General features: G+C 53.6%; 2 protein-coding genes across 10 annotated transcripts in view; one reads left to right on the top strand and one right to left on the bottom strand.

The window, feature by feature from the left end:
- Positions 1-795: 795 nt before the first annotated feature.
- On the bottom strand, positions 796-19605 carry DHCR7 (7-dehydrocholesterol reductase). 3 transcript variants are annotated; one of them, XM_082341882.1, is made up of 9 exons: positions 19473-19605; positions 14325-14454; positions 11868-11971; positions 11081-11303; positions 9504-9594; positions 8565-8778; positions 6347-6551; positions 5609-5740; positions 796-2863 (listed from the first exon to the last, which is right to left on the bottom strand). In XM_082341882.1, the coding sequence occupies exons 2-9, from the start codon at positions 14349-14351 to the stop codon at positions 2399-2401; spliced, it is 1461 nt and encodes a 486-aa protein (XP_082198008.1). In that variant the 5' UTR covers positions 14352-14454; positions 19473-19605; the 3' UTR covers positions 796-2398. The 3 variants fall into 3 exon arrangements, with proteins under 3 accessions (XP_082198008.1, XP_082198009.1, XP_082198010.1); XM_082341883.1 differs by lacking the exon at positions 19473-19605 and adding an exon at positions 19205-19354; XM_082341884.1 differs by lacking the exon at positions 19473-19605 and adding an exon at positions 19205-19354 and having other exon boundaries at positions 14339-14454.
- Positions 19606-20032: 427 nt separating this feature from the next.
- NADSYN1 (NAD synthetase 1) overlaps positions 20033-23792 on the top strand; it is a 36123-nt gene continuing 32363 nt past the window's right edge. For 2 of the 7 annotated variants that reach the window (XR_014231515.1, XM_082341875.1), the window contains exons 1-2: positions 21322-21774; positions 23295-23495. Coding sequence is in view for 5 of the 7 variants with exons in the window: in XM_082341875.1 (XP_082198001.1) it covers positions 21696-21774; positions 23295-23495 (280 nt within the window). In the remaining 2 variants the exon portion in view is untranslated. Of the gene's footprint in view, positions 21775-23294; positions 23496-23792 lie in introns of all 7 variants that reach the window. The other 5 variants (XR_014231516.1, XM_082341873.1, XM_082341871.1 and 2 more) reach the window with 5 other exon arrangements.

The raw sequence follows: 23792 nt of genomic DNA, 5'->3' as shown, positions 1-23792 counted from the left end.
ACAAGGACAACGAGGCACAGAGAGGGAAGTTGCCTGGCCGTGGTCACACAGCTACTGAATAGGGAAGCCAGGGTCTGAGCTCACAGCCACCACCCTCCAGCCTCCTTAAAATGAATTCACGCGGTGACTGTGAGGAAACGGCGGGGCCACCGTACTCAGCGCCATCCCGGTGGGAGTTCACTGCTCTAGCCTGGTACTCAAGCCACTTGTGTGGCTGGTGACAATACAAACACCTGGGACCCCCTTTGACCCATGAGCTCCATGGGCAGGGGTGGGGCACCAGCATTGGAAAATCACGGCTCTAAGTCGGCCCAGGTGGGCCCCAAGCTCCGATCCCCTCCTGGCTGTTCAGGAGGTCGCCTGTCTTTGCTCAACCAGTTCCAGATTGAGCAGGGGAGGCGTTGCCCTGCACCTGCCCCCCCTGCCCAGGGAGCGGGGCTCCCAGCATATCCCAGTCCTCGGTTCCTCCAGGTGTGAAGCAAGTCTAGCACTGCCATCTCTGTGGCTTCTCCGTTCTCTTGTTGGGGGCAGGCGGCCAAACTGGGATTTCTCCCTTTGGCAAACAGAATGGATTCTCACACCCAGCACAAGTGTGGCCCCAACAGAGGGCCAACGGTGGAGAAAGTGTGGACCCCTCCCCTGAATCCCATGATCGGTACCCAAAGCTTTGAGGCAGGACCCAAGCGTCTGATCCAAAGTTCCCTGGGCATCCCTTCTACACACCAGAAACTGAGCCCTTGTCTATGGCCAGGCCCCATCGGGAGACAAACCACAAAGAAGTCTGAACAGGGAAGGTTTAAAACGGGAACATCTACTTTATTGTGCTTCGCAGATAATCACGCTTTTTACAAACTGAAGGTTTCTGGTGACCCTGCGTCCAGCAAGCCCACCGGTGCCATTTTTCCAATAGCATTTGCTCACTTGGTGTCTCTGTGTCACATCTTGGCATTTCTGGCAGTATTTCAAACTTTTCTATTTGTTAACGGTGATCTGTGATCAGGGACCTGTGACGTTACCATGGTCATCGTTTTGGCATTTTTTAGCAATAAAGCCTTTTTTAATCAAGGTGTATACACTGTCTTTTAAGAAGATGTTATTTCATACTTAAAAGAGTACAGACTCGTGTAAACCTAACTTTTCTATGCACTAGGAAGCCAAAAAACTCGTGTGATTCGCTTTATTGTGATCATCGCTTTATTGGGGTGGTCTGGAACCAAACCTGCAATACCTCCCAGATACACCTGAATAAAGAATTATTAACTCGACTAGGGCAGTAACGTCTAAAGAGAGCTGTCAAGAATACCTGCGGGGACTTCCCTGGTGGCGCAGTCGTTAAGAATCCACCTGCCAATGCAGGGGACACGGGTTCGAGCCCTGGTCCGGGAAGATCCCACATGTCACAGAGCAACTAAGCCCGTGCGCCACAACTACTGAGCCTGCACTCTAGAGCCCGCGAGTCACTGCTACTGAAGCCCGCGTGCCACAACTACTGAAGCCCGTGCACCTAGAACCCGTGCTCCACAGCAAAAGAAGCCACCGCAACGAGAAGCCCACGCACCACAACAAAGAGTAGCCTCGGCTCACCACAACTAGAGAAAGCCCTATCGCAGCAATGAAGACCCAACACAGCCAAAGATAAATAAGTAAATTGAAAAAAAAAACCAAAAAAAATCCAGAATACCTGCGGGTCAAGGAGCGTGCCCAAGGTAAGAAAACACGTGAAGGGTGTCCCCTCCCTGAGGCTGGGGTTCAGGTCTCCTTGGGAAAGGCTTAGGGTGAGGCCCCCGGATGGTGTGGCCAAGTTCTCTGGGTTGCCTGGGCCAAGTCTGTAAAAGAACCAGAACCAGAAGATGCCCTTACTCCTGCAGCGGCCCTCAGCGCCCTCTACAGACAAATGTAATGAGGTGCACGTGCAGAGGGGAAAAGTCTGAAGGGCACAGCTCACTACCGCAGAGCAGGTGATGCAGGGTGCACCGGGAGCTGAAAGGCAGTCAGCTGGTAACTGGCACAGCTTACGTGTCCACTTCTACTTTATTTAGCAAGAGTAAGGGCAGGACTGACCACGGGGGCTGGAAGACATCCCGTTCAGTGTCGGACTCCTGCTGTCTGGGCAGCGGGGCGGCTCAGACCCCAGAGAAGAAACAGCGTCATCTGCGAGCAGACCAGGTCATCCTCCCACCCTGGGGACACGGCACAGAGAAAGCCGGTCACCTCTGCTGGCGAGAAGGCCGTCGGCGTAAGCCCCCAGAATTCCGCTCAGGACACGTGCCGGGCTGTTTGCCTTTTACAGATGGGGACGCGGAGGCTCCTGGGGCGTGGAGCCGAGATGCTGCTGGCCCGGCGGCCCTGACTCCGGCGTCCTCACTGCCCTGCTGGGGGCTCCCCCCGGGCCGGCCCTTTAGAAGATTCCGGGCAGCAGGCGGTAAGGCACGGCAGCGGTGTAGCGCTCCCAGTCCCGGCCGTACTTGCTAGCGCAGCGGTGCTCGTCCCGCAGGCAGCGGTGGGTCAGCAGGACGGCCATGTAGATGATGTAGAAGTAGGGCAGGAGGTGGCCGCCGCCGCAGGCCAGGCAGTACGCCAGGCTGCCCATCAGGTCGCCGGTGTAGTTGAAGTGGCGGGCCACGCCCCAGAAGCCGGACACCAGCAGCTTGCTGTGGTGCTTCTGCTTATCGGCCGACGTGAAGGAACACTCGATGACCTTGGGCTTCCTGCCCCAGATCAGGCAGCGCCCGTCCGTGCGGCGGAAGAGGTCCTTCTGATGGTTGGCCACCCGGAAGATATAGTAGCCCAGCAGGCCCAGCAGCAGGACGCCCAGGGAGTAGCGGGTGGGCAGCTGCACGGGGTGGTACACCAGGTACAGACCCTGCAGGGCGAGCGGGAGAGGTCAGCGGGCTGAGCGGGGCCGCGGGCTCGGGAGCACGGCCTGGGTTCAAACCCCTGCTGTGCGCCTGACCGGCTGCCCTCGTGCCCTGCCTCGGTTTCCTCTCCTGTAGATAGAAGCACCTGCCTCGGAGGGTTGCTGTGGGATCAGACAAGTAAATATGCAAACGTGCATATCCACCTACCTACCCACCTAGCTACCTTCCTATCTATCTATCTACACGTACATACGTACATACACACGTATATCATATGTAGTATACATATTATATAACAATATTAAAAGTATTATTTGAATATAATATTGTGATGGTTAATTTTATGTGTCACGTTGGCTAGGCCATGGGACCCAGCCACTTCGTCAAACGTTAGTTGTTACGAAGGTATTTTTTAGATGGGATTAAAGTTTCCAATTAGACTGAATGAAGCAGACCACCCTCCGCAATGTTGGTGGGCCTCATCTAATCGGTGGAAGGCCCCAAGAATAAAAGAATCCCTGGAATAAGAGTGAATTCCACCAGCAGACGGCCTTCAGACCCAGCTGCAATACCAACTCTTCCCTGGACCTCCAGCCTGCCGGCTGCCCTGAAGATTTTGGACTTGAATGGACCACAGTTACATAATCAAATAAACACACATACGTGTGTGTGTGCGATCTATTGCTATTGTTTTGCATGCCTGGAAAATGGTGTTCACAGAATCAGGGAGCCAGTGAGCCTGCAACCAGCCAAGCAGAGGATCCGCCCAGAGGATCCAGCGTGGGGAGCGGAGACCGGAACTCCTGGCGCCCGGCCCAGGGCTCTCTCCCCTCAACCCTGCTCACTCTGCTGTGATCTTCCTGCTTTCCCAGCGCTCCTGCTTCAGGATGCTGCATAGGGTAGTCAGCCAGGTAACGGGGGCCCCTTATCATCGCCTGCAGGACGGGCTGTAACCACCCACCACCTGCCCGTGCACGTCCTGGCCAGCCTACGAGGTCTGTCAGCACTGGTCCTCTCCACTCCTGCACAACCTGTTTAAGGCAGGCCACCGCTAACCACTCAAGTGCCCTAGAACCTGCTCTTTCCCCCACTGCCACACCTCGTCACACCTGCTGACAAAACGAGCGGGTGGGCATCTGGCCAGGCCTTTCAAGCAGTCACCCTACCCAGGAGCCCGCCTGCCATGCAGAGGAAAGCAGGGCTGTTCTCTGAGCTGGGAGGGGTGCGGGGGGCTTGACGATGAGGCCTCTCCCCAACTCCCCAACAGCCTCAGAACACGGCGGGTGCAGGAACGAGGATGCCCGGCCCTAACAGGGGTGACGTCCGCCCTGCTTTTTCAGAGATGCTCAGGGACGAGCTCAAGGCCCCCTCCCCTGGCTGGCAGCCCTACAGAGGTGCAAACCCAGGTCCCTCGGGCTCCGCAGTCGAGGTTTCTACCCTCGACTCTGCAGCGCGTGCTGAGGCTCTCCTGGGGACCCGGGCTGATTCATTACTCGTGGGAACTCTTCCCGGAGCCTGTGCCCCCCAACCCCCAGCGTCCTCTTCTCGCCTGGAACGCTCCCCTTTTGTAGGCCTCCCACCCAGTGCTGGCCTCAGATCCTCCAGGCTCCAACTGGGCAAGGCTTCCTGCCACCCCCACGTCCTGTGTCCCAGCCACGCCGAACTGTCTCGTGCCTTAAATGTCCCCCTCTGCCCCCCCCACCCTGATATATTCCCCGCTCCACCTTTCTGGAATGTTCTTACCCTGACTCATCATTCTGCTCTCAGCCTGGCTGTGGTTGCTCCCAGATGCTCTTGCTGACCCCCACCTGCTGGCTGGGGGCTCCTCCTTGGCCCTCTCTCAGGGGTCAGCACCCCACTTCCTGTCAAGCTCCCCCTCCCCACACTGGACTGCCTGTGTCAGGGACTTTCCCTCCCCAGCTGTGAGCTCCGAGAGCGCAGGGCCCCCCGCATCTCCTCCACTCTTGTGTGTAGATACTCAAAGCTTAAATGCAAATGACGGTAGGAAAGAAGGCCTCTCATCCTTTCAGCATTAAGATTTGAACACACATGATACAAATACCCACCTCCATCCACCCAGATCCCCCAAATCATTTCTTTTGACCCAAAGTTTACTCCGTATCTTCTTCTTCTCTGAGTCTTATGGGCTGAGTTGTGTCCCCCAGACTCACATGTTGGAGTCCTGATCCCCAGCACCCCAGAAAGTGACTGTATTTGGAGTTGCGTGTCTTTCTTTCAAGAGGTGATGAAGGTAAGATGAGGTTACTGGGGTGGCCCTAATCCCATAGGACTGGTGTCCTTATAAGAAGAGGAGGTCAGGACACAGACACACACAGAGGGACGACCCTGTGAGGACACAGGGAGGAGACGGCCGTCTACACGCCAAGGAGAGAGGCCTCAGGAGGAACCAGCCCTGCCCACACCTGGATCTGGGATTCCAGCCTCCAGGACTGGGGACATAAACGTCTGCTGTTTAAGCCGCCTGGTCCGTGGTATTTGTTACAGTGGCCTGTGCTGACTCATACACTAAGCCTTCTCTTCTTCCTAAAACAGGGGAGCAGCCTCCCTTCTCCAGGTTCTGGCGCCACCCCCCCCCCCAAAAAACAGACACTTGGGTGAGGACAAGGCTCGGCACGTGCTCCGCTGTGTCTGCTCCGAGGGCAGCGCTGGGGGTGCCCGGGGACCTTACAGCTCAGCGTGCTGCTGCGCTGGGCATGCGTCACGGGGGCCTCCCTGCCCCTGCTCCTCACCTGCAACGTGTAGAGGTACGGCAGCCAGACGCAGTCCCCCCAGCCCAGGTACCACCCAAAGTGGTCGTGGCAGATGTCAATGGTTTTCAGGTACCAGGTTTCGTTCCAGAAGAAGTCCAGCACGTAGATGGCCTGCAACACAGGAGCGGCCGTGTACGGACCACAGACACTGATGGGGGCCCTCGGGACACCACACTGCAGTAGGGGAAGCGGGGGTCACTGGGTGTCCCTGAGCTCCTCTGGTGACGTGCACCACGGGGCTGCTCCTGTACTTCCCGCCGTGCCTGGGACATGGTGGGGCGGGAGTCCTTGTCCTCAAAGTCTGCAGTCTGAGATGACACATTGCCCAGAGAGGGGCACCCGGCAACGCCCCAGATGCTGATTCCCAGGGCTGTGGAGCCGGGAGCAGAGAGATGGCTCAGGGTGGACGGGCTCAGGACAGGGTCCTTCCAAGAGACATCAGAGCCGTGTGGCCAGGACCACTGACACACCCGAACCGCGAACAGATGTTCACGTGGGCCACACGAGTCCCCAGGGCCAGTGCAGCACCCGGCAGGTGAGGACACGACTCCTTCGCCTCCTGTTCACTAGCCGGCTCCTCAGAGACATGTGGGAAGGGGGCCGACCCCCTTGTAAAGGCGGCAGATTATGGTCTTTTGAAAACTATCCGGCTTTCAGGCTTCCCCAGCGCCCACCGGGTGTCAGAGCTCCCACCCCCCTGGGCCACAGAGAGGCTACCTGCAGGACGTTGACCAAGACCATGGAGTTGGTCACGTAGCCGTAGAGCTCCTGCTGCTTGGCTGCAAAGGACAGGTTGATGAGGGTCCAGGCGACGATCCCGGGGCGTCCATTGAAGAAGAGCTTGAAGTCAAACCACTTCCCAATTCGGGGGTTAAACTCAACGCCCATCATGTAGTTGTAAAAGAAATTGCCTGTGAATTTGCTTTAAAATACAAAGAACAAATGCGTGTCGTTAACGAGCGCATCTCACAAGTGGCCTACTTGGCTGGCACGGACACAGGTGCTCAGCCCAGCCTGGGTACCGCAGGCCCAAGAGAGATGAGCCGGGGGGAGACCTGCCGTGAACCGCAGGGAGGCAGCAAGCAGAGGTCGCGTCGGCCTCCCTCTCTCCCCGCAGACTCGGCACTTCACTCCACGTTCACCTCTGGCCCTTGAGCTGCTCGCTGTGTCCCAGGGAAGGTGGGGAGATTGTACCTGTGCTTAAGGCTCCCTTGGGCCAGCAGCACCCAGGGCCCTCCCTCCCCACTCCAGGCTCCCTGGAGGCACAGCACCAGGTGAGCTGCCCAACTGGCTCGACCGGACAGAGATTTTATTCTGAAGGACTCACAGGGCATTCGGGTCTCCCGTGGGCAAGTGGAGTCATAAATGATGCCAAGGCAGATGTGAAAAAAAGCACGCTGCTTAGAGCCGGGTGTCTGGCTCCAGGGCCCACACCCATCCCTTGCTGGGCAAGTTTAATGTTTCGTTACCCTGGTACCTGACCCATAGCCCTCTCCAGGAGTGATCAGAGAATCAGCCACCATAACCCATGTGGAGACCTTCATTAAGTATAACTTGCTGTACATACACAGGGATGTCTGTGCTAGTCAGAGAAACATATTCTCGTGTCCATTACCCTCAGTTAGGAAAAGTAGAAAGAAGCCAAATATACAAAGTCTACGATAGGGGATGTGATTATAAAGCAGAGAAAATTATTTCCATGAGTCATAGAAGACCAGCCTCATTATTTGATAAAAAATCACACAAGCTCAAAGTACCACCAACCAAACACATTTCCTAAGAGTTTAGGTGCAACAGTTAAAGGAAACATACTTTATTTCCATTTGGACCCCCAAACTAAAATGTAAGCACCCCGAGAATAAGAATCTTGTTTACACCTAAAGCCCCACTGCCTACACCTGTCTACAGGAGGAACCCAACAAACATCTCTTGATGAATGGACGGATGGAAGGAGGTGGAGAGGGAGGGAAGGGGGGTGTAAGTGGATGGATGGATAAATGGGTAGATGGATGAATGGGCTGGATGAATGGATGCATGGGTGAATGGATGGATACAGGGAGACAGGAAGGGAGGGAGGGAGGGAGGGGTGGAGGAGGGGATGGGGGATGGATAGATGGGTGGGTGGTTGGATGGGGAGATGGATGGATGAATGGATGGATGGGTGGATGGGTGCACGGGTAGGTAGATGGGTAGGTGGATGGATGGATGAGTTGGATGGGTGGATGGATGGGTGCATGGGTAGGTAGATGGGTAGGTGGATGGATGGATGAGTTGGATGGGTGGATGGATGGGTGCATGGGTAGGTAGATGGGTAGGTGGATGGATGGATGAGTTGGATGGGTGGATGGATGGGTGCATGGGTAGGTAGATGGGTAGGTGGATAGATGGATGAGTTGGATGGGTGGATGGATGGACAGATGGGTGGATGGGTGGGTGGATGAATGCACGAACTGGAGACATGGACAGATGAAGGAGAGATGGACGCATGGTTGATAACTATCCAACCCAAGGCTCCATGAGAATGGACACCAATCAGTAGGGCTCCCCCTGGGAAGGTGTTACATTAAAGCCGCTGAGAAAACAGGACTCCTCACTAAGACTGTTTCAGGCCACGCTGACGTTCCAGAAAAAGAGGTGATGGACTGCCTTCGCCCCCGACCAGAAGCTGCCTTTTCCACCCTCCTGCTCCCTGACAGCCCTACACGAGATAGCTGGGCCACCAAAGATGGACTCGGCCGTCTTCAAGTGCATCCTCCCTAAGGCGGGAGAAGCCACCCAGACATTTGGAAAGGACGCTCCCCAGAGCCCATCAAGTTCCCTTAAGCTCCGCCTTCAGGGATTCTCCATCCTCAGGGCTCTGCAACCTCCCAGCCCAAGGTAACAGAAAAAGGCACCTACTCTCCATCTTGGGCTCGACCGGCCGCTGAGGACGTACCAGTCTCGGGCATCGGTGGGGAAGAAGTAGCCCTTGATCATGGCGAAGGTGGAGACGGCGTAGCCCAGAATGTTGGCACACCAGAGCAGCGGGATCCAGTTGTCAAAGATGACGGTGGGAGAGAAGCAGGCGAGGAGGTAGCAATTAACAAACCAGAGGAGATGCGTGATGAGCCAGGCTTGCAGGCCGTTGATCTCATACTTGTTGACGATTCCTGCAGAGGGAAGAGGGAAGAGTGGAGGCGTTTCCCCAGCTGTAGCAGCTCCTGGCTCCGGCCCTACCGCCTTTCTGGGCCTCAGCTGCCGGGGTCCCCAGACCCCAGGCTTGACAGCCGGTCAGCTGCTGCTGCAATTCGGGGCCCCTAGGGTCCAAACGCCAGCAGCACACCTCACGCTGTGAGCCGGGGACTAACCACTCCTGCTCGCTGAGTTCCTGGAAGGGTGAGAGGGTGCAGAATGTCCGGAACCAGCCAGAGGCTGAGTCACCAGCCTGCAGTGTGCCGGAGGCTGGGGCTGAGCCACAGCAGAAGCGGACTAGGGTTCCCTAGGGTACCTGGCGGAGGGCCCAGCAGCCTCCCTGAGGCACCGGGTGCTCTCTGTGTGCTGGGGTGGGGTCTCAGTGACTGTGGGGAATGAATGGGCCGGGCAGCCCCAAGGGCCCCTTAACAAAAGCCCCGCCCCACCAGGTGCCCCTGGGGGGCTTGCCGCCGGGGAGACGCTCCGTGAGCCCAGCTATACAGCCAGTGTGGGGCAGGGGGTATTCCGTTCCCTGACTGAGAAGGTGACTTCCCACCTCGAATCTGGGGCGGTCCCGGGGTGTAGAAATTCCCAAGCAAAGTTTTTACTTTGTCAGGGGGCAGCCTTTGGGATGGAAGCTGCACGGGGGCGGGGGTGGGGGGAGGCCCCGTGAGATGAAGGGACAGGGCGGAGCCCAGCTTACCTGCGGGAGTCATGGCGCCCTCCTGAACGCCCCCCACGTAGCCCGGCAGAAACTTGTGGCAGAAGTCAGGAAGCAGCATGTACAGAAGCACCTGAGACACAGAGATTTTCAGCTAAATTCCCTGTGAGCTGGAGGGCCTTGCTGTGCTTTGACACAGCCTTGCTTTACTAACCGAGATGATAGATGGGAAGGCACCGAAGGAATGGGAGAAAGCCTACACAGAGCCAGTTATTTCTTCCAGAAGATTTTATAGCTCCGGGAGCTCTGGTTGCAGGCTGACTGCGGGCTTTGAAGGGGGCCCTGAACAGGAAACTCATCACTACTCAGAGCACCCAAGCCGTCTCCCCACGGGACTCGGCCACTCCCCTCAGGAGAACCCACTAGTTCGCATTCCGTACGACTCCCCCTTTGAAAGTGTTCACCGAAAGTGTTCAGTGCACTCCCAAGCTCGTGCAACCCTCCCCAATGTCTAATTATAGAACAGTTTCACCCCGCCAAAAGGGAACCCCACACCCACCAGCAGTCACTCCCCTCGGCCCCTGCCCACCAGCCCCTGACAACCACTAACCCACTTTCTGTCTCTATGGATTTGCCTATCCTGGACTTTTCATATAAACAGAATCAGACAGGATTTGTCCCTTTGCAGCTAATTTCTTTCACTGAGCGTCATGTTCTGAAGGTCCATCCATGCTGTAGCCTGTGTCAGACCTTCACTCCTTTTCATGGCAGAACACCATTCCACCACGTGGATGGATCACGTTGTGTGTGTCCATATCTGTCGATGGACATGGGGGTTGTTTCTGCCTTTAGGCTACTGTGACTCTCGCTGCTCTGAATCACTTTTTACCCAAAGGGACCACGAGACCTGAAATGAGAGGGAATCTGAAGCCCAAAAGCTGGGAATGTGGGGAGAAACAGCTAGTAGTGGTCAAAGCCTTCCTTCAGGACAGGAAACCCCGGGGCGGGCAGGGGGTGCATCTCACAGCACCGTTTCCCTGGAAACCTCCTGGGTTCAGATAATAAACACCGCCTGTTCACCAAGTTCATGGTGCAGACAGCCTTCTGATGAACTCCTTCTGGCTGGGAGGCCAGTGGGGTCACAGCACAGCCAAGGCTGTCCTTGGACAGGTCTGTGCAACCACCTGCTGGGGACACAGCCTTGGCTTTGCTGAGACCGAGAGCGGCCCTCTGGGGCTGGGTGCTCCTTCCCACAGGCAACCCTAGGATAAGCTTCCCATGGTGCACGGGGCTTCCCTGGTGGGCCACGCCCTCACGCGTTCCCACGGGGTCTTGCTTCCTGCTCAGCAGGTCCCTGCAGGGCTGGGCACACCCCTGAACCTCGAGGAGGCTCAACGGAAAGTGAGTCGGACACTGAAATGCCACCAGGCGCCCTTGATCCGAAGACAAAGCTAAGTCTGTCAGGCTGCAGGTGATCCCCTGCTGGGTCCTGGGCACGAGGATGCCGGTGTGAGCCAGGACCCCACCCCTGACAAGGGGCCAGGACTATCCCGGCGGGAGGGGATGCTCTTGCACAGGCAGAGCCCCGCCCATGGCGGCCGGCGGCCGGGAGGGCTGACCTGGAACGTGACCCATGCCACGTAGATCTGGGCCGCTTTCGTTGTCACAGGTGGCGTCTTGGCCCAGATGTCCGAGAGTCGAGCCCGCCCGGTGACGATGTCCGCCAAGGGGGCCGTCAGGGAGCAGCTGTACTGGTCGCAGGCCATGATGAAATAGTACACGATGAAGGGTGCAAACAGCAGCAGGAAGATGACGCTGGCCAAGGAAAACCAGTCCACCTCCCTGTGGGGCAGACGGACGGCAGGAGGTCACGTGGCGCCCTCCTGACCCTCTGACCTGACGCACGGGATGCTCTGCTCCACGTGCAAACCCGCCAGCACTTCCCGAGAGAAGGCAGTGCAAAGGCCCCCACTGCCTGGGGAGGGCACCCCACCTGCATGCTCCACTGCAAGCAGTCTGAAGGCCGACAGACCCGTGGGCACCCCCAGAGAGCCCAGGGCCCAGGACACGAAAGGCAGAAGGCCTTTCACAACCCAGCTGGCCAGAGGCTTCCCGTTCCGGGCCACGGGGGACATTCACCAAGTCCCCAGCACCCTAAGGCTCGACAACCATGACCCCCATGTGCTACACAGTGAGGGCGGTACGAGGGCACCAGCTGTCCTTGGAATCAGTTTTTAGTTTCTTCTTCTTGTAATTCCTCACTCTCTAAAAGGGGAAACTGCTACTAATGACAGTCTTGCTGATAAAAAGAATTTTTTTAATAGGTTCACGAAATCCCAAAGGCTGGCAACCTCTCACTGAGATCCCACTTTACTTTCTAGCTGGGAAGATGGGTGAGAGCCTTACCAGGCACGGCCCCACTGCCCTTGGGTCGCAGCCTTGCCGAAGGTGATGTTGCCAGGACTCTTGGTTTGGGGATCGTTGGACTGCGGTTTTGCAGCCATTGGGCCCTGAGGGAAGGAGACACCCGTTCAGATCGTCCCGTGACAAACGGACACTGCACCTCCCTGCCACTGTTCACAGGCCCCACAGGGCTGGTCTCCTTCATTCACCTACTCTTTATCTTGTCCTGGATGGGAGATTCCAGGCAGGGAAGAGATCAGTGCATCTTAGACTCACTCCTGGAACCCGCAATAACCTCCCACATGGCCCTACTTCTGCTCTTGCTTGTCTCAATTCATTTTCCAACGACAGCAGAACATCCTTCTTACTACGTGAACCCGGACGCCTGTGGCTCAGAACCCTCCCACAATGTGCTCCTGCCTCCCCTCCTCCCCACTCTCCCTTCATGCCCTCTGCTCCAGGCCCAAGGAGGTCTCTACTGATCCTTTTTTTTTTTAAATTTTATTTAATTTTTATAAGCAGGTTCTTATTAGTTATCTACTTTATACATGTCAATCCCAATCTCCCAGTTCATCACACCACCACCACTACCCCCACCTCCCCTGCCACTTTCCCCCCTTGGTGTCTGTACGTTTGTTCTCTACATCTGTGTCCCTATTTCTGCTTTGCAAACCGGTTCATCTGTACCATTTTTCTAGATTTCCCTACCGATCCTTAAATGTGGTTTATCTTGTTCATGACACCTGCTACTTCTCAGCTTAGAACACGCTTTACAGGTCTCCTCATTCAGGTCTCATATAAAATGTCCCCTCCTCAGTATATGACTTTTTATTTTTCCTGGAGTTAATGGTTGCCTCACTTTTTCCATTTGCTAAGGTTTCTATGCACCTATCACTAATTTTTTTTTCTGAATGCTCTAACAGAGCTATCATACATATTAATAATTTTTCTACATACTCCAACACAATTTATCATTTCCTATTCCTCTCTCCCACCCATAGCCACTCATCTTGTACCAACATACAAGCCAACCAGTGGTCATAATATGGGGGAAGCAGTGACATCCCCACGTCTAGAACAAGTTCACAATTGTCAAGGTTCAAAATATCAGGCATTAAAAAAAAAGATGATCTTAAAAGCTTTCAGAAAAAATCCAGGATTAAGAATCATGCTAGCAGCAAGCTGGATTCTAGAAAACAAGGGTGGAAAACTTAAAGTTCTGACGGAAACTTTTTTCAACCTACAAGTCTATTCCCAGGTTAACTATTATTCAGAGAAGACACAGGATCCAAGAAAGCTGCTAAAGAAATGCCCAGTGAAAGGACAAGAGGAAGTCCCAAGATAACAGCTGTGCAGTGGACCAGACAGTAACCAGTCCACACTGGCACAAGATGGACGGCTACAGGGGTGAGGGAGGAATGGAAATGACACATTTTGTTGTGTTAAGAGTGTGTAGAAAAATCACTGATATGTATGATGGCTCAGTTAAAACGTGCAGAAAAAAAATTAGCGATAGATACATAGAAACCTGAGTATATGGAAAAAGTGAGGCAACCATTAACTCCAGGAAGATTAAAAAGCCATACGAAGGGGGAAAAAACCCAAACCATAATGATAGTACATTACTTGGCTTAACAGTAAGTAATAATAACTTTGCCAGAACCATGTAAACTCTGATTATTGACTGACTACTAGATGTATAGAAGGAAACGTGTAAAGTTGGCAGTGCTGAAAGGAAATCGTTTAGATAGAAGCAGGTAAAAACAACACAAAAGTAGCTAAGAGAATGAAAAGTATTTGCTTCTGGGAAGTGAGACTATAAGATGAGTTACGGAACTGTTCATTTTATATATAAGCCTCTTAACACTGATTTTATTCTAAATGCGAACATGAATTACTTTAATACAACTGCATATTCATTTACAATTTTTCAATAATGAAAACTGCAGCCACATCACTTAATCTAATTTACACAGGTTAGTTTATGGAGCATCTATGATGTACAAGGCAGGTTGAAGAGTTCTTTATGGGCGGGGACCACCCATCTTTACAGCCCCAAAACACAGAATACCAAGCCTGGTACATAGTAGCTACTCTGATCTAACATGCTGGAAAATTGCAAAAGGGCCAGAAATGTATAGGCTGAGAACTAAATGTGGAAAGCCAAAAGGAAGCAGCATATCTTCTAGGGATTAAAACAAGCCCAAATAATTATTCTGAGCTTATAATAGCGTTCATTCACCTCTCTGTCATAAGCACGGAATTTTTAATAAAGGTGTAAGTAACATCCTTGGCAGCAGATGGCTGAAAATAGGGCACAGGGTGGTATTCTGGATGTAATTTATTTTTTTGCTAAGAATCAGACAAGAATTGATACCGAGAGCTGATGGACCAGCTGCCTTTACTTTTCCAAAGCTGAAAAGTCACTGCCCAGGAGCAGCTGTGCTGAGATGGGCTTACCTCCAACCTCTTACCAAGCGGTTTCATGGCAGAATGCAGGTTTTCCTTCTTGAACTGCCCCCTTTCAAGTCGCTAGATTCCCACGCTCCACAAGGCCTACTTGATCCTTTTCAACCTGCTGAACAAAGTCCTGCAGGGGACACGAAGAGACAGGAAGACACAGGGAGATAAGGACCCAAATGATATTTTCTCGAGGCCCACCGTTGGAACCAAGTGAAAGGCACAAGCTCAGCGCCCAGGGGTTCAAAAGCACAAGAGGCCCCATGAGTGGGGATCCCCCAGGATAAGGCAATCTTATCACGCAGCTTCTCTGCCTAGCACCCACACTGTCTGCCAAAGAGTAAGCACCGATTAACAACGGGCAGAGCTGGATGGAGGGCTTCATGGAGGAGTTGTCTTGCAGATGAGCCTTAACACGGCAGACACAGAGCTGGTGAACAGCAATGAGCCAAAGCTGGCTTCTTTGCAGACTCACACCAGGCAGCGCACGTGCCTCTGAACCGTTTCTACAAGCCATTTGTGCCATCGACCCGGATCAAGCCCCGCTAGAGCTTGCACAATCCCACCGCACGTTGTTCTAGGAGCCAGTGAGATCCCAAGAATACAGGACATCACTGACAGTAATCTGGGCTCGGAGGCTGGTTCTCAGCAGACTTACTGGACCCGTGACCTTCCTGAGTGTCTTGGGGTATCAAAGCACCCCCCCACACACACAGAAACACACACGAGATTCTGCGCTTGTTAAAGCTGGATAAAGGAGGTTTCGTGTCCACACCCGGGAAGGAGCCAGGGAAATGCCTGGGGGCTTTCTGGCACCCTGGTCAGCTCCGTGGACCAGATTTTGAGTTCCACAGGCCAAAGACAAAGGGACGTTTCTCCTGAGGGTTTGGGATGATGTAGTGTAAGTGCCTGACAGTAAGCGCCCATTTCAAAAGCCATCCATCTTGAATAAACACACAGCCACCAGCAGAACCACCAGATAAGGACCAAGGCGCCCCCCAACCCACGAAGGGCCCTCATTCAGGAAGTCCGGGGTAACCTAGCGACAGACAGCTTGAGTAACCGCCCTGCTCCCTTCCCACACCCTAATTCCTGTTCCTATGCGTTAAATTCACCAATAAAGAGTGACCCCGTGAAACCCTAGACACCCCGCCCTCACGCCCTCATAAAGGCAGAGCCCAGCCCCACACCCGCACCCTCTTTCTACCCACAATCTGGCTGCGTGTACCCACAGGACCTGTGAGCAATAAATCTCGTTCCTCAACGTTCCATGATGGTTTTTGCCGAAGGCATCCTGCAATCATAATAAGAACCTCAAGGGCCAGTCAGGCCGCTACATGGCCCCGGCGGGGGAGACGTCTGTGGGCTCCTCACAGCAAAGCATTCCAGGTGAGTGCCTCCAATGTTCTATTGCTGAGAACATCACCAGCGACAGCTCGGGGCCCACACAACAGAAGGCTTAAGCCCCGTGGCAGTTCTTTCGGCATCTTGAGGGTTTGCTATTTGGAGACGCATCAGAGACCCAGGACCATGGCAGGGATGGGATGGCATGGCGAACCCCCAGGAGGCCCAGATGTCACCCTCAAGGCTGCAAGTTCTCCGCTAGGCTTGGTTTCCTCATCCGCAAAGTAACTTACGCTGTCAGGTAAATGAGGTCACGGGGCCAAGAGCTCAGGGTCCCACCCAAGCCCCATCAGAGTCCGCCCCAGAGAGTCGGCTACTGCCGACACCGCCACCAGCACCACCCAGGCCTCAGGAAGGCTCAGCGGGGCTCACGCAGGGCATCGGGGTGAAGTCTGGCCTGGCAGAGGTCTAAGGGGGATGCGCCTGCAAGGCCCAACCCCAGACAGTTCTGTTACCCACTGCACAAGTCATCACTCCTCAACGTAGTGGTTTAAAACAACAATCTTTCGGGACTTCCCTGGCGGTCCAGCGGTTAGGACTCCATGCTTTCACTGCTAAGGGCACAGGTTCAATCCCCAGTCGGGGAACTAAGATCCCACATGCTGAGGGGTGCGGCCAAAACAAAACAAACAGTCTTTCGTCCTCTTTCATTGTTCCCATGGGTTGGGCATCTGGGGAGGCTGGCTAAGTAGCTATGGCCTGGGGTGTCCCGGAGCAGCGGTTCATCACGTGCTCACTCGGTGTGGGCTAGCTCGGGCTTCCTCCCAGCATGGCGGACTCAAGGCAGTGGGAAGAGGTGCCCAAGCTGCCTTTTCTGCCCCGCGGCAGCCCAGCACATTCATCTGGCTACGCTGAGTCACAAGCCCACCAGCTTTCAGGGGGAGGGGAAGCAGGCTCTGACTCCTGATGGGGAAGCAGCATGGTATTCAAAGAACGTGAGATATTGGATGATACAACCTATCACAGGTGGTGACTATTTATGGAGCACCTACCAAGCTCCAAGCACCCATTAGCTCATAAAATTCCCACCCCAATCCTGGAGAGTTGCCGTCATTAGGCCCATTTTACAGATGAGGGGGCTGAGGCAAGGAAAGCGGAGCAAGTTGCTAGCACAGACCTACAGGAACGGAGCTGGGTCTGTGGGCACGCCACCCTCTGTGACACACTTGGGAGGCTGTAGAGTAAAATTCAGAGTAGTGATGACAATAGCCAATCTTTCTGAGTGCTGTGCTGGGTACTATCCTAACATACATAACAGAAACATTTAGTTGGAATGCTATCGGAACAGCAGGGGTTCTGTTTTGGAAATTTGTTAGTCCAAGGAGTGGTAGACACTGAAAAATAGACATGCCCCAACTTGGACTTAAAGGAATGATACAATTCAGAACCAGTGAGAGTTGGGCAGCTGCTCTCCTGGTGGGAGAACAGTTTCAGAGGCCAGGTAGACCTTCAGGTTGACCCAGCATTTACTTGTACGACTTTATCCTGGGACATATACAGATGGCTGTGTAAACTCACAGGTGCGAGAAACACTGACACACCAGTACAGTGGAATACTCAGCAACTGTTAAAAAGAATGAGCTTAACATGGAAAAAAGTTCCCTGGTATGTTACAGCACAAGGGCAAGCTGCAAGACGGTCTATCACTAAAAAGCTATTCAAAAAGCCGTATACCAAAACCCTCAGTAGTGTGGGATATCCACGTGGGCTTTTTCTCCACCCTTTTCCTAGTTTTTCTAGCGGACACTTGTATAATAAAATAATTTAACAACGATGAAATGAGTTGTTGTAACAGCTCTTGGAGTCCTTAGATCCACAATTCTGGGAACATCTGTGGCTCTCTCCGGGGTCAGGGAGGTCATCTGCTCTCAAGGCATAGGGAAGTGATTTCGGGGGTCATTCTTGGGTTTACCTGAAGCTTTTTTGCATCCCCCCGGCCCTCTGCCGATGGTGCGGTCACTCCCTCAACTGGCACATGCAATTCACAAGCCTCAACTGCCAAATGCAGAGGCTGCTCTTGGCTCTTTCCAGTGCTTGGCACTGGACAGCTCTGGCCTGGCTTCCCTGGGGAGGGTTGAGGTCCTGGCTGGGGCACGGCAACCCGCTCCTGGGGCACTTCTGAGGCCTCCAGAAATACGTGTGAGCCCTGGAAGGAAATTTCAGAAACACTGACCTCTAATTCTAAAGGGTAAACTGCAGCTTTGACTGCAGATATAGGGTTTCTGTTTTTTGAAAGTTGCAAAATATACGCTCACTGTAACACCATCACTGCAACATAAGTTTGAAAGTCAGACAACAAATCCCCTCAATCCAGCCCCTGGAGTCACTGAATTTTGCTGCATATTCTCCGGATTGTCTCACGAGCTACTTGTCACACGATACACACCCACTCTCCCTCCTTTTTTTCCCCCAAGATTTGTTTACCTCTAAATTCTTTTCTAAGTTCGCTTCTTCACTTTCTCTGATCTTAGAAAGCAGCTTTCTACTAGGTAGATCTGCTACATAAATAGGTAGATCTGCTGCATAAATCTGCCACTTTTTATTTTTAGCAGCAGTTACATAAAAGGATTTTGTGGGAAGTTTTCCAAGAATTAATTGTGCATGGTTGTTTCTGGGTTTCTGCCTGGCAAACCGTCCTGGTTTTTGAGTGGCGAGTGTCCTGCATGTGGGGTAACTCCATCCTCCTCAGGCCTGATCCTGCCGCCTTCCTCGGGACCTTCAGGGTGCCTGGGGCTGCTCAACCACCACCTGGCCTCTGCAAACCCCAAGCTTCTCAGCTTCTCATCCCCACCCCCACCCCCCAACTAAATGCAAGCATTGCCGATGGGGCTCTTCCCCCAAAACCAAAGTCATGTCGCCGGTATCTCTGGGTTTGAACCCCGGCTCTGCCGCTAAGTACATGACTCTACATGTCACTTCACCTCTCGGGAGCCTCAGTCTCCTCATCTGTAAGATGGGGGCGATGCCAAGTACACAGGTTGATCTGAGAATTAAGGTCAAAGCACCCAGCCCAGTGCCGGGAAACTCAGGAAACACCCAGTAAATGAGAGGTCTCACACACCACTTTTGATAAACACGATTCCTCATTTCCAACTTTCCTGTCTCCTTTCTTTACCTTTTGTCGGGAATCTCACCAGAGCAATTCCTACCCTTAAAAACCTTTTTCATAAAATTATAAAATGTCCAGGAAAGAGGCAATACATCATTATTTAAGTTAGTCGGGAAGGCTGGAAAAGAAAAGAGGGCGCGTTTGGTCTTTTGTGAGCACTCCCTGCCCTGCCCGCCGTGCATCGACCCCCCCTCCCCCCACCCCATTAATCTATTCCTAGTAAAGCAATTCAGAGTCTCCTGCTACCTGCTCCCACCTTCTCGGTGAGCAAAGACAAATTATCCGCGTTCCCTCAACAGAAAACTGCATCCGCTCACGCGGGGCACCCGAGGAAGGAACCGGCCCACCCGGCCCAGGAAGCACCCACCTGGCTCCGCCCCGCCCCGGCTCCCCCGGGATCTCCCGACCACCGGGGGACGAAGCATCTCCGAAAGGCCGTCTTCGGGTGGCCAACCTGCGCCCCTAGATCTCCGGCCTCTGCCCACCTGAGCACGCATCTCCTCCTCGCCAGAGCACTAGCCCCCCTCCACGCTCCTGCGCGCACCCATCCCACCCCTGACCTGCGCACGCCCCCGGATCTGCTCGCCTCCCGCTCCCCTGCGCGCGTCTCACACTTGCGCAGCTGGCCCGCTTACCTGAGCGCCAGTCTCCGCGCACGGCTCCGCACCCGCTACTACCCTTGCGCTCCAAGCCGGTCGCCCCAGGATGTGGCGTAATGGCAGATGACCAATCGGAGACGGGCCCTGTGAGGCCCGGCGCCTTCGCGCCCCGCGATTGGCCGGGGCGCCTCGCCCCACCCCCTGAGCTGACTCCGGGCCACCGCGCGCTCCACTCGGCAGCCGCGGGGCGCGAGACTGACGGCTGAGGGCCCGCCCCGCGCACAGCCTCCCTAAGGGCCGGGGAGCCCCGCCCAGGCTGGGGGGCTGGGGGGCTGGGGGGCTGGGGGGCTGGGGTGGGGTTCGTCCCCACCGGTGGTCGTGGGCAAGCGGCTTAGCGCCCCAGCCTCAGTTTCCTCTTCTGCCAATGGGGCTTCAAAGGCACGCAGCCCACGCTGAGCCTGTGGTGTACAGATTGCCGGGTCCACAACAACCCACAAAACAGACCAAAATCCCTGCTCTTGGGGTGCACGCGCGGTAGTGGTGGTGCGTAATCAATAAACAATCAGGTAGGCATATAGGGTGTCAGATGGTGGAAAGTGGTGTGGGGAAGATCAAAGCAGGGTGTGTGGGTAGCAGTTTTATTCAGGGGTGTCAGGGAGAGCCCGCGGCTAGGAGGCCATCACAGGCCTTCCCCAGGAAGGGAGCGGGAGGTGGAGTTTACTGGGGGGGCTCACAGTGTGCAGAGCTGGGCGGAGAGAGAAGTTGAGTGGGGATGCGAGCCCGCAGCTTAGGTCAACCACGTGGGGAAGCCCCCTAATAAGAGAGACCCTCACAGTTGTCCCCTGGGCAGTGATAAGAGAAATGTTCACAGGTCAAGGTGTGCGGGAGTCATTCCGGCTTGTACGTGGCTCAACCTGAACTTCAGGCTCACCAAAACAGCCTGCTTGTGGCCTATTAAACGTGCGGTGTACATCTGCTTTAACCATTAAAGAAGAGAATGCGTTTAAAAACTCAAAAGGGAGTGACTGTGGTTCAGGCATTTGAAATAGATCTGGGTGGCCATTGTGGGCATGGTTTCAGGCATGTTCCTACATCACTGAGAACCTGAATTTTCTGAACTGTGCCAGCCTCAAGGACACCACCAGCTGTTCTCAGAACAATAGCTGCTGGCTGCCAGCCGTAACCTTGAAAGGCTCAAGGTCTCCTCTTGTAACTATGCAACCATGTTGGACCCCAACCAATCCTTGCTTAACAAGCACTCTTACTTCTTGCCAACTGCAATTTCGATTCTTGACAAACAACTTTTCTCATTTTGGGGGGTTTCGCCTTTAGAAGCCTCTCCCATTTTGTCGTTTTAATCGCTTCTTGAATCAGCGTCTCCTGGGCTCTAATCCTCAGTTTGCCTCAAATAAAACTCTTCTATTCCTCTTATAGGTTGGTTTATTGATTATTTCTGTGGACAGCAAGAATGGCCAAGCCTCCTTCATATACCCCTGCCCTTGCAAGGGCATGACCTTGGGTTGGGCAGCTGTGCAACCCAGGCAGCCCCTGGAGGGGAGGGCAGCTGAAGGTGTCTGCTGCTCCCCCCAACTTCCGACATCGGGCATCGGCTTACTGGCAGAGGGATCTGGATGACCATCTCTGTGTCCCTCACGGAGACATTTTTTTCCCCTGTAGTTTTTTATTTTGAAAATGTCCAACATGCAAACCAGTTGAATAAATAGTAAAGTGAACACCCACATACCTAGATTCAGCAGCCGTCAACAGTTTGCCACATTTAATTTCTCTCTCTCTCTAGCTCTGTAGGTGTGTGTATCCCCTCCTTCTCCCCCCACCCCGAACCACTAATTAGCTACAGATGATACCTCCCTCCTGAATGTTTCAGTATGCATCTCCTAAAAACAAGGACATTCTTCTACTTTACCAAAATAGAATGACCACACGCTGGAAATTTAACATCCCTTCAATGCTATTGTCTAATATATTATCCATATTCAGCTTCCTCCAATTATCCCAATCATGTTTATTGCTCATTTAAAAAAACCCAGGATCCAATCGGGGAACCACAATGTGCATTTAGCTCGTCAGCCTCCCTTAATCTAGACCACTGCCCCAGCAGTGCTTTCTATTTTGTTTTATTGTTTCTTTTCCGTCCTTGACAATTTTGAAGAGTCAAGGCTGGCTTTTCACAGCAAGTCTCTTGATTTGGTTTGGCTGTTTTCCTTGTCCTTGCTTTTAGGTTACACATTGTGGGGCAGGATGATATACTACCCAGATGTCCCATCTTCATGCGTCATAGCAGGAGGCAACACGATGTCACTTTGTCCCTTTGTTGATGGTAAGTTTGATCGTGTGGTTCAGGTGGTATCTGCCAAAAGTCTCCATTTTTCCTTTCATGATTAACGAGTAAGCTGTGGAGTGATACTTTGAGACTGTAAATACACTGCTCGCAAATAACCCTCGGTCCAGTTATCTAGCATTTAATGATGGCTCTTGCCTGAACCAAACGTCTTGATGCAAAAAGGGTGATCTTCTAACTTCCTCATCCTTTCAATATTTATTAGTTGGCATTTTTCTGTAAAGAATTTCCCTCTCTTACTTAATTTTTTGTCAGTATGGACTAATAGATTTTTTGGTCATTGAGTTACGATCCTGTACTGTCATTTACTTTTTTTTAAAGTTCCCATACTGTCCCATACTTGGCCAGTGGGAACCCCTCCAAACTGATTCTTTCTTTTCAAATAACATGTTCCCATCATTTTTGGAGAACATCCTTATTTTCTGCTCCAACCAGACATTGGAGGATTTGCTCCTTCCCTGGCCAAGGCCTAGAATCAGCCATGGTTGGCAGGAGATATTTGAGCGTACTGGAAAGAACTGAGGTATTTCTAGCAATGAAAACTGCCCCAAAGGGTCGAAGTGAGGATTACATGAATGAACATATAAACATTTTTGTGGTTTTCTGACATTTCCAAATTGAAGCTCATGAACAAGCATTACTTTATAAACAGGATACAAGTTTGTCTGAAATGTGAAAACGTGTACAGTATGTATGGCAGAGGCAACATTGCAAACCAGTAGAAAAGGATGGCCTATTCCATCAACGATGGTCAGCCAGCTACTTATTCACAAGGGGAAAAAAAATGAATTCCTACCCTAAGGGGACTAAAGGGTGAAATGTGAAAACAAAACCTGAAAAACTGCTGGTAGTGAATAGGTTCAAATGCTTCAGAGAGGAAATTGGGTAACATTTAGTAAAGTTATACATATGCATATCCTACGCCTGGCGAGGCACAGGTTAAGTGCAGCTCCGGCGGAAACTGGCAACGGTAGGCATAAACTAGTTGCCCTCACAGGGGATGCATTACAGGAATGAAAATAGCAGTGCGCGTGTGTGCTGGCACAACGCTGCTAACTTAAATGCCCGCCCGTTATGAACGGATAAAGTGGGCTTTATTCCTACAATGCAGTGACAAACGCAGAAATAACCAAAAGAGCGTAATTAATATCACGGGGGAAAATAAAGTTGCACAAGCGTATTAAGATGCAGTTTGCGGGGAGGTATGGAATTAAATAGAGGGATGGGGGCACGCGGGCGGGCCGGCCCCTCTCCACCTGCGCTCCAGGACTTGGCGACCGTCCCACCTGCCCGGTCAGAGTCGGGGCGGCGTGGGCGGGGGTAGCGCGCTTGCCCCCTTGCCAAGCACTCGCGGCTCCGCGGGCCTCCCTCTTGCGCAGGCGCGGCGGAGAGCTCCGCGGGCTGGGCGGGGCGAGGGCGTGGGCGGGGAGTGGGCGGGGCGAGGGCGGGGAGATCTGGGCGGGGCCTGACGCTGGGGCTCTGCGGTCCTGTCCCTGCAGGGCCTGGCGGGACGGGACGGGGCAACCCGGAAGGACACAAGACGCGGCCGCCTGTCTCCCTAGGACAGAGAGACCCACTGTCCGGCCGGCCTTTTGCCCAGGCGACTGCAGCCAGGATGGGCCGGAAGGTGACCGTGGCCACCTGCGCGCTCAACCAGTGGGCCCTGGACTTCGAGGGCAATTTACAAAGGATTTTAAAGAGTGAGTCTAGGGGCGGCGTGGGGCAGAGGGGCGAAGGTCCTTTCTGGCCGCCAGGCTTGCTGTGACGCACACGCAGCCTTGCTCTGGAGAAACTCGCAGCCGTTGGCATGGGGACAGATAAGATAAGCTATCTTATGACCACGCCTGTGCCCGTAAGTGCCCGGGTCCTCCTCATGAATGGGGGTGTGGAGTGGGTTACACTGCCTGGGGACACGTGGTATGTACACGTGGTAAGAAAAGTCTGGCCGTGGAGGTGGAGATGGGAGGGCTGGGGTGAACCTGTCCTCAGATATCTTT

Source organism: Balaenoptera borealis (assembly GCF_965194805.1).
Source record: "Balaenoptera borealis genome assembly, chromosome: 11".
NCBI classification, from domain to species: Eukaryota; Metazoa; Chordata; class Mammalia; order Artiodactyla; family Balaenopteridae; genus Balaenoptera; species Balaenoptera borealis.
Note: the sequence above shows the minus strand (reverse complement) of the source record. Positions and strands in the feature narration are given on the sequence as shown.

Excerpts from the sequence above, each read along its gene's own strand:
- DHCR7 (XM_082341882.1), bottom strand. The coding sequence starts at position 14,351 with ATGAAACCGCTTGGTAAGAGGTTGGAG. Across the intron at positions 11,972-14,324 it reads CGCTTGGTAAGAGGTTGGAG|GGCCCAATGGCTGCAAAACC; the intron begins GTAAGCCCATCT and ends TCCTTCCCTCAG. Across the intron at positions 9,595-11,080 it reads TGGCATGGGTCACGTTCCAG|GTGCTTCTGTACATGCTGCT; the intron begins GTCAGCCCTCCC and ends TCTGTGTCTCAG.